Source organism: Littorina saxatilis, unplaced genomic scaffold, assembly GCF_037325665.1.
Source record: "Littorina saxatilis isolate snail1 unplaced genomic scaffold, US_GU_Lsax_2.0 scaffold_541, whole genome shotgun sequence".
Taxonomy (NCBI): domain Eukaryota; kingdom Metazoa; phylum Mollusca; class Gastropoda; order Littorinimorpha; family Littorinidae; genus Littorina; species Littorina saxatilis.
The window spans coordinates 55,001-65,000 of NW_027127917.1; the positions used below are offsets into that span (position 1 = coordinate 55,001).

At 45.9% G+C, this 10,000-nt stretch overlaps 1 protein-coding gene across 1 annotated transcript in view; it reads right to left on the reverse strand.

Annotated features, from left to right (window-relative positions):
* The window catches only part of LOC138956289 (uncharacterized), a 20,218-nt gene that overhangs the window by 8,467 nt on the left and 1,751 nt on the right, over positions 1-10,000 (reverse strand). The window contains exons 2-4 of the mRNA XM_070327689.1: positions 1,919-1,976; positions 875-1,108; positions 236-373 (exon numbers count right to left, since the gene is read on the reverse strand). Of these exons, the coding sequence (XP_070183790.1) occupies positions 236-373; positions 875-1,108; positions 1,919-1,976 (430 nt within the window). The remainder of the gene's footprint in view (positions 1-235; positions 374-874; positions 1,109-1,918; positions 1,977-10,000) is intronic.

Below are 10,000 nucleotides of genomic sequence, written 5' to 3' on the forward strand. Positions count from 1 at the left end.
ATCAGACAGATCTCTGGTCAGTCCTGTGCTTTTTCACCCCATTTTGCCATTGAAAAAAACAATGCCAAACATGTGAATTGATAAAAAAAAAAAATTTTTTTTTACATTTTTATTTATTTATGAAAATCGTAGTCTTGACACGGATAGCGGAATGGCGTATTTTTTGCAGAAAACCGTAATAAATTACGCCAAAATCGTAAGAGTAAACAGGTCTGTTCCTTGTGTTCTGCCTTACCCGTGAATGTGACATCGATAGACTTGTTGAGGAGCGAGAACTTGAAGAGTTCCATGTTAAGGTACGCGAAGCGGCACTGGTACTTGCCCGTGTCAGTCTTAGTCGGGCCGCTGATGTTGACCGTCAGGAACGCGCCCTCTGCAACACAATCACTACACATGTTTGTTTTCATTTCTCTTGGGATGGGGGGAGGGGGGAGAGAGTGAGGGAGAGTGAGAGAAAGAAGGGCGCTGATGTAGACCGCCAGGAACGCGCCCTCTGCAACACAATGGCTACACATGATTGTTTTCATCACCGTGGGGAGGGGGGAGGGGGGGAGAAAAGACAGGGGGGGGGGGGGGTGTGAGGAAGTGAGGGGAGGAGAGAGTGAGGGAGAGTGAGAGAAAGAAGGGTCGGGGCGCTGATGTAGACCGCCAGGACCGCTCCCTCTGCAACACAATGACTACACATGATTGTTTTCATCACCGTGGGGAGGGGTGAGGAGGTAGGTGGAGAAGGTGGGGGGAGGGGGAGAAAGGGAGAGAGAGGGGGTGAGTGAGGGAGAGAAATCAGGGAGAGAGGAGCGCTGATATGGACCATCAGGAAGACCCCCTCTGCAACACAATGATGAGGGATTATTTTTTTTGTCATCCACCCTACCGTCTCCACTCAGGGCGCCCTCGGCAGTGACGCGGTCGTTCTTGGCGTGTGTGACGGTGCCGCCGGTCCGCTCTGACGCCACGGGGACGGTGACGTTGTCCTTCAGCTGGTCCACCTGCAGCAGGATGATGAGGTTGACGTCAGCATCGACGTTGCTGGGCGCCCGGCACGTGATCGTCAAGGTCTTGGTCGTGCCGTTCACTACGTTGGAGGGCTCGGCCACGAAGCTCAGGTCTGGAACCAACGGCAAGGAGTGTTTTTTTTAATTTATTTATTTATTTATTTATTTATTTATTTATTTATTTAGAGAGAGAGAGAGAGAGAGAGAGAGAGAGAGAGAGAGAGAGAGAGAGAGAGAGAGAGAGAGAGAGAGAGAGAGAGAGAGAGAGAGAGAGAGAGAGAGAGAGAGCGTTCTGTTGAGTCGATCGCCACATTTGGAAACTTTGTGTGACATTCCACAAAAGTCAGATCTTTGTGGAAGGGTCTTGCAAAGGCTGAAGTTTATGTCCCCCAAATCTAAAGTGATTCAGTCAACAGATGTAGAAGTTGCATTTTTGGAGGGTCACCCTGTATATTTCGTACATGTATTTGAGCATTCAGGACTTTTCAGTCGCTAAAAGTAGTAGGCCTACCCACGAAGTCTAGCTTCTCAACCCATTAGCTATCGAGGATTTAGGCCTGTTGCTGGGAGGTTATTGTTTTGGTTGCTGGTTGTTTACCGACAAATACACACCCCTTCCGGTTCACAGTGAGATGGAAAGAAGCAGAAGGGGGGAATAAGCGTTATTCGCTGGTGTAAGGGAAGTAACCTGCTCTGTATAACAGTACTTTTTTTCTCAAAGTTGCTTCCCTTGCAGTATTGTGTGTGTGTGTGTGTGTGTGTGTGTGTGTGTGTGTGTGTGTGTGTGTGCGCGTGCTTGTGTGTGTGTGTACGCACATGCTTGTGTGCGTGAAAGTATGTGCTTTTTTGTGTGTGCCAATGTGGTGGTGTATATGTATGTGTTTTTGTTGTTTGTTTGTTTGTATGTGGGTGCGTGTACCCACCTTGGCAATGAGCAAGAGCCAGCAGAGCAACGGCGATGAAGAGACAGGCGATAGGATTCTGCAACACAGTTGACACACACCAGTGAAACTAACACCTCAGCCAATACACTATATTATGTGAGTCAACGACCTCATGCACATCGCACGAGGTGGGCGGGGCCTGTAGGTTGGGTTGTGCTCTGTGTCTAGCACCATCACCGAGTCGCATTAAGTAGATACAAACTTTAAAGTTCTTAAAGACGGGCGCACTGGCCTAGCAGTTAAGACATCGGCCTTCCATGTTTATGGTTCGGGGTTTTAACTTCTCAACCGCGACTGGTGTAGATTGTCCTGATCTCCCAGGTTAATGTATGTGCAGACCTGCTTAGTGCCTTATCCCCCTTCGTGTTTACGTGCAGACACAAGACCACATACGCACGGTAAAGATCCTGTAGTGCATGTCAGAGCACGGTAAAGATCGTGTAGTGCATGTCAGAGCACGGTGAAGATCGTGTAGTGCATGTCAGAGCACGGTGAAGATCGTGTAGTGCATGTCAGAGCACGGTGAAGATCGTGTAATGCATGTCAGAGCACGGTGAAGATCGTGTAGTGCATGTCAGAGCACGGTGAAGATCGTGTAGTGCATGTCAGAGCACGGTGAAGATCGTGTAGTGCATGTCAGAGCACGGTAAAGATCGTGTAGTGCATGTCAGAGCACGGTGAAGATCGTGCAGTGCATGTCAGAGCACGGTGAAGATCGTGTAGTACATGTCAGAGCACGGTGAAGATCGTGTAGTACATGTCAGAGCACGGTAAAGATCGTGTAGTGCATGTCAGAGCACGGTAAAGATCGTGTAGTGCATGTCAGAGCACGGTAAAGATCGTGTAGTGCATGTCAGAGCACGGTGAAGATCGTGCAGTGCATGTCAGAGCACGGTGAAGATCGTGTAGTACATGTCAGAGCACGGTAAAGATCGTTAGTGCATGTCAGAGCACGGTGAAGATCGTGTAGTACATGTCAGAGCACGGTAAAGATCGTGTAGTGCATGTCAGAGCACGGTGAAGATCGTGTAGTGCATGTCAGAGTACGGTGAAGATCGTGTAATGCATGTCAGAGTACGGTGAAGATCGTGTAGTACATGTCAGAGCACGGTAAAGATCGTGTAGTGCATGTCAGAGCACGGTAAAGATCGTGTAGTGCATGTCAGAGCACGGTGAAGATCGTGTAGTGCATGTCAGAGCACGGTGAAGATCGTGTAGTGCATGTCAGAGCACGGTGAAGATCGTGTAGTGCATGTCAGAGCACGGTAAAGATCGTGTAGTACATGTCAGAGCACGGTGAAGATCGTGTAGTGCATGTCAGAGCACGGTAAAGATCGTGTAGTACATGTCAGAGCACGGTGAAGATCGTGTAGTGCATGTCAGAGTACGGTGAAGATCGTGTAATGCATGTCAGAGTACGGTGAAGATCGTGTAATGCATGTCAGAGCACGGTAAAGATCGTGTAGTGCATGTCAGAGCACGGTAAAGGTCGTGTAATGCATGTCAGAGCACGGTGAAGATCGTGTAGTACATGTCAGAGCACGGTAAAGATCGTGTAGTACATGTCAGAGCACGGTGAAGATCGTGTAATGCATGTCAGAGCACGGTAAAGATCGTGTAGTACATGTCAGAGCACGGTAAAGGTCGTGTAGTGCATGTCAGAGCACGGTGAAGATCGTGTAATGCATGTCAGAGCACGGGGAAGATCGTGTAATGCATGTCAGAGCACGGTAAAGATCGTGTAGTGCATGTCAGAGCACGTGGTGAAGATCGTGTAGTGCATGTCAGAGCGCACGGTGAAGATCGTGTAATGCATGTCAGAGCACGGTAAAGATCGTGTAGTGCATGTCAGAGCACGGTAAAGATCGTGTAGTGCATGTCAGAGCACGGTAAAGATCGTGTAATGCATGTCAGAGCACGGTGAAGATCGTGTAGTGCATGTCAGAGCACGGTAAAGATCGTGTAGTGCATGTCAGAGCACGGTAAAGATCGTGTAGTGCATGTCAGAGCACGGTGGGTTATAGAAACACGGAGAACAAAAAACACACACGGCGCATCCCTCGAAAATGGAGTATGGCTGCCTAAAGCTACTCTTACACTGTGCCGAATTGCCCTTGCGAATAATAATAATAATAATAATAATAATAACGGGCATTTATAAAGCGCCTTATCAGAAGTTCAAAGCGCGTGACAACAATACATGTATACAAAATTCATACAATCACTGTCAGATTCAAACAACACATCATGCACATCTCACATCCCCAGACTCTGGCTAAGGAACTATCCGTAATGTTGTTGGAACAAGTGAGTTTTCCAATTGGACTTAAAAGATGAAAAGGATGGAGAGTGACGTAATTGAAAGGGGAGTGAATTCCATAACTGAGGTCCATAATACGAAAACGAGCGGAAGCCATGAGCCTTGCGTTTAAAGCGACCTTGACGGAGAAGTCGAGCATCATCAGAAGAACGAAGGGTGCGAGAGGGAGTGCAGAGGGAGACCAGTTCAGAAAGATAGGCAGGTGCCGATTCAGAGATGATATTGTAGCAGAAGCAGGCAGCTTTATACCTAATACGTTCAGATACAGGAAGCCAGTGAAGTTCTTTCATGAGAGGAGTGCAGGGTTGTCGATGCTGTGCTCTGAAAATGAGACGTGCAGCAGAGTGTTGTACTTTTTGCAAGGGTTGGAGAGTGGAGTCAGGGCAGCCTATGAGAAGGGAGTTGCAGTATAAATAGCATAGGGAATAGCATTTTCCAATAATTCACAATGATCGGGACATGGTCGCAAGACTTTCGCAAATGTTCTTAACTATTCGTTACAATTCGTCTCTTGTTTTGAACATAGCAACTTGCTCCTAATATTCGCAAGGAAGTCATATTGCTATTTTTCTCGCAACGTACTCGTTAGTACTCGCAAGACATTTGTAATCATCGCAATGTATTCGTGGCTAGCAAGCCATTCACAACCATTCGTTATGCCTGTTTTTACATTGTGCCAAATGTCCTTGCGAATATGAACATGTTGTATTCGGCAAAAAAGTAGACACATGGACATGAATAAAATAGAAAATTGGAAGCCTTACCAATCCTTGCGAATTTCTTATGCCTAGTTCACACCAACGGCGAATGCCGCGCTTTAAATCGGCGAGCAAAGCGCCATCACTTTTCCAAAAATATCACGATCTGATAAGCTCTGATACGAATTGGTTACGCTTGCTTGCGAATCTCTACCGATCATTGCGAATGCATAGGAATCCATATACACATTTCTTGCATATTTCTTGCGAGTTTATTACGAATCTTGCGATTAATGGCCTTGCGAGTTCTCGCAAACACTTTACGAATAATTGCAGTCACTCGCAAGCATTCGTAAGGCTTTCGCAACATTCTTATGAATTGGCAAGAAATGGTCAAAACATTCCTGAGAAATTCGTAATGAATTCGCAACCATTCGCAAGATGTTGGCAACATGTGCACACACACAAAAACACTTACGAGCGCTAAGCATATCTTTACGATGATTACGAATGGTTTGCGAATACTTACGAGTACGTTGCGAAACATTCAGAATATGACTTCCTTGCGAATATTAGGAGCATGTTGCTAATGTTCGCAAAAAGAGACGAATGGTGGCGAATGGTTAAGAACATTTACGATTGTCATCATTTTCACGAGTTTTCATTCACAAACACCTGGGAAATAAATCTCATTTTCCCATGTAATAAATCGAGGTGATGAATGGGTTTGAGCTTTCAGGTGAAACGTGGATTGTCAAAGTAAAAGCCAATCAGGCTGATTGTTTGATGTGTGGAACCATCGCGGCTTTGGATTTGTGTGTGTTTCCGAGGACACACACACACACACGCACGCACGCACGCACGCACAGACATACAGACAGAAAGACAGACGGACAGACACACAGACACACACACACACAGGCAGGCAGACAGACAGACAGACAGACACACACACACACACGCACACACACACACGAACACACACACACACACACACACACACACACACACACACACACACACACACACACACACACACACACACACACACACACACACACTGTGAGGGAAAGAGAGAGAGAGATTCATATCAAGTTGTAGCCAAGAAACTGAGAAGCCGGGCCTTGTTTTGACGGCAATATCTTCAAGCAACATCTCAGAACAGAAAATGACATCATTCACCAACATCTCTTATTTGACAGAAAAGCTACAAATACTGGCAGTTTTCATGGAAACGGAGAGTTGAGACAGTGTAATCGGCAGCTTGAAAGAGCGAGGGAATGCTAACGTCATTTCACAGATCGCTGGTACTGCTAACCGTGAGACTACAGACTGATATGGGTCCTAGGTTTCCCGCGCAGAAGAATGCAAGGCCTTAAGTGCTGTTCACATGGCAGATTTGCAACCTAACTTTCCCCCAACTTTCAAGTGATTTACGTCGGTGGCAAGTCAAATCAAAGTCGCTGCCCATGTGAACAGCATAAACGCAATTCTCGCCAGACCGTACCATTCGGGTTAGGGTTAGGGTTAGGGTTAGGGTTAGGGTTAGAAAGTGAGAAGGGAAGAAAGTGCATCAGCGTGGGTTGGCTAGAGCTAACCAATCAGTAAGCGCGATAAGAACAGTCTGCGCAAAATCTTTGATGAGCCACGGCCGAGTCGAGCGGTGCTCAACTGAGTTTTGAAGTTGCTGCTGAATCTGGTCTAAATCGTACCTAAACCGCCGTGCCCGTTCACATGGCAGACTGTTCACATGGCAGACCGTTCACATGGCACACTGTTCACATGGCACACTGTTCACATGGCACACTGTTCACATGGCACACTGTTCACATGGCACACTGTTCACATGGCACACTGTTCACATGGCACACTGTTCACATGGCACACTGTTCACATGGCACACTGTTCACATGACACACTGTTCACATGGCACACCGTTCACATGGCACACCGTTCACATGGCACACCGTTCACATGGCACACTGTTCACATGGCACACTGTTCACATGACACACTGTTCACATGGCACACCGTTCACATGGCACACCGTTCACATGGCACACTGTTCACATGGCACACTGTTCACATGGCACACTGTTCACATGGCACACTGTTCACATGGCACACCGTTCACATGGCACACTGTTCACATGGCACACTGTTCACATGGCACACTGTTCACATGGCACACCGTTCACATGGCACACTGTTCACATGGCACACCGTTCACATGGCACACTGTTCACATGGCACGCTGTTCATATGGCACACTGTTCACATGGCACACCGTTCACATGGCACACTGTTCACATGGCACACCGTTCACATGGCACACTGTTCACATGGCACACTGTTCACATGGCACACTGTTCACATGGCACACTGTTCACATGGCACACTGTTCACATGGCACACTTTTCGCCGACTTGGCCTCGACGACTCGGGAAAGATCTTCAAACGACTAAAGTTGGGTGAAAGTTGGTTGCAAGTCGGCCATGTGAACAGCACTTTAGTCGAGCGCGGACAACCTCAGAGGCAGTAGGGTTTGTGTAACCTACGTCTTTTAGTTTCACTCTGCGCCGGCAATCGTAAGACAGCCGGGTTAGGGCACAACGGCCATACTTATGGCCAGAATAAACCCTATTATCGGTATTCGCAAAATCACCGGCGCAAAGTTCAAAGCATGTTGTACGGCTATCTCGCGAGAGTTGCGAAGGCGGAAGCGCCGGCATACCATTAACAAAGAGACTGATTCTTGCGAGAGCTGCTCAGATGCCGAAAAGGTCTATACATGTACTTGAGAAGGGTGCATTTGATCAGGAATGCCGGTCGTTCAGTGTTGGGTGAGGAATTGAGGCCTCAGAAATAATGTTGAGAGCGAAGTTTGTATCGGTGACTTTAGATATGCTGCTCGGGTCTGAGCACTGTTGAAGCAACGATTTGTTTGTTTGCCGCAGACAAGGACATATTACACAGTCAACGTATTTAGACATATTAAACAGTCAACGTATTTAGACATATCAAACAGTCAACGTATTTAGACATATCAAACAGTCAACGTATTTAGACATATCAAACAGTCAACGTATTTAGACATATCAAACAGTCAACGTATTTAGACATATCAAACAGTCAACGTATTTAGACATATCAAACAGTCAACGTATTTAGACATATCAAACAGTCAACGTATTTAGACATATCAAACAGTCAACGTATTTAGACATATCAAACAGTCAACGTATTTAGACATATCAAACAGTCAACGTATTTAGACATATCAAACAGTCAACGTATTTAGACATATCAAACAGTCAACGTATTTAGACATATCAAACAGTCAACGTATTTAGACATATCAAACAGTCAACGTATTTAGACATATCAAACAGTCAACGTATTTAGACATATCAAACAGTCAACGTATTTAGACATATCAAACAGTCAACGTATTTAGACATATCAAACAGTCAACGTATTTAGACATATCAAACAGTCAACGTATTTAGACATATCAAACAGTCAACGTATTTAGACATATCAAACAGTCAACGTATTTAGACATATCAAACAGTCAACGTATTTAGACATATCAAACAGTCAACGTATTTAGACATATCAAACAGTCAACGTATTTAGACATATCAAACAGTCAACGTATTTAGACATATCAAACAGTCAACGTATTTAGACATATTAAACAGTCAACGTATTTAGACAACTGTCCCCACAGATGACTGCACATGCCATCAGTGTTGCCGCCAGCCAAACAAAACTTCATCAGTGTTGCCGCCAGCCAAACAAAACTTCATCAGTGTTGCCGCCAGCCAAACAAAACTTTATCAGTGTTGCCGCCAGCCAAACAAAACTTTATCAGTGTTGCCGCCAGCCAAACAAAACTTTATCAGTGTTGCCGCCAGCCAAACAAAACTTTATCAGTGTTGCCGCCAGCCAAACAAAACTTTATCAGTGTTGCCGCCAGCCAAACAAAACTTTATCAGTGTTGCCGCCAGCCAAACAAAACTTTATCAGTGTTGCCGCCAGCCAAACAAAACTTTATCAGTGTTGCCGCCAGCCAAACAAAACTTTATCAGTGTTGCCGCCAGCCAAACAAAACTTTATCAGTGTTGCCGCCAGCCAAACAAAACGTTATCAGTGTTGCCGCCAGCCAAACAAAACTTTATCAGTGTTGCCGCCAGCCAAACAAAACTTTATCAGTGTTGCCGCCAGCCAAACAAAACTTTATCAGTGTTGCCGCCAGCCAAACAAAACTTAATCAGTGTTGCCGCCAGCCAAACAAAACTTCATCAGTGTTGCCGCCAGCCAAACAAAACTTCATCAGTGTTGCCGCCAGCCAAACAAAACTTCATCAGTGTTGCCGCCAGCCAAACAAAACTTCATCAGTGCAGTCTCTCTGTTTGCATCTTCCGCCAACATTTATTTATCATTAATTTTTCCGTGATCGCATTCTGGGTCCGGGCTGAAGGATGTGTGCGGTTTGCCAATATGGACCCAGATACTATGTTTTACAATTGTCTTGTCACGAAACACTCAACGACTTGGCGTGAACTGTCCCAGATAGAAATAATTCTCACTCTCGTCGAGACTGATAGTCCATGTCGGCTTTGGGCGTATCTAGTTCATGTGCGGGGGCTGATCGAGGCTTATATTACACTTATATTACACTATTATATTACTGATCGAGGCTTATATTACACTTATATTACACTATTATATTACTGATCGAGGCTTATATTACACTGTCCTGCCATGAGCTTGGGGTTGGTTGGTTGTTTGGTTGGTTGGTTGGTAATTATTGTTTATCGTCTCTTCAGCCTTTCAATGCTATTGGAGACCGATGCAAGTTGTTTCCTTGTTCAGTTCACATGGTATTGTACCGACACACTACTACTTTCTCGACACAACTGACACGGTGCTAGGCTAGGTGAGGGGAGAAAGGGAGGGGGGGGGGGGCTACAGACGGGACTGGAGGGCGAGGGGGGAGGGGGGAAGATGAAGGAATCAGCAGCACGGAGAAAAGGC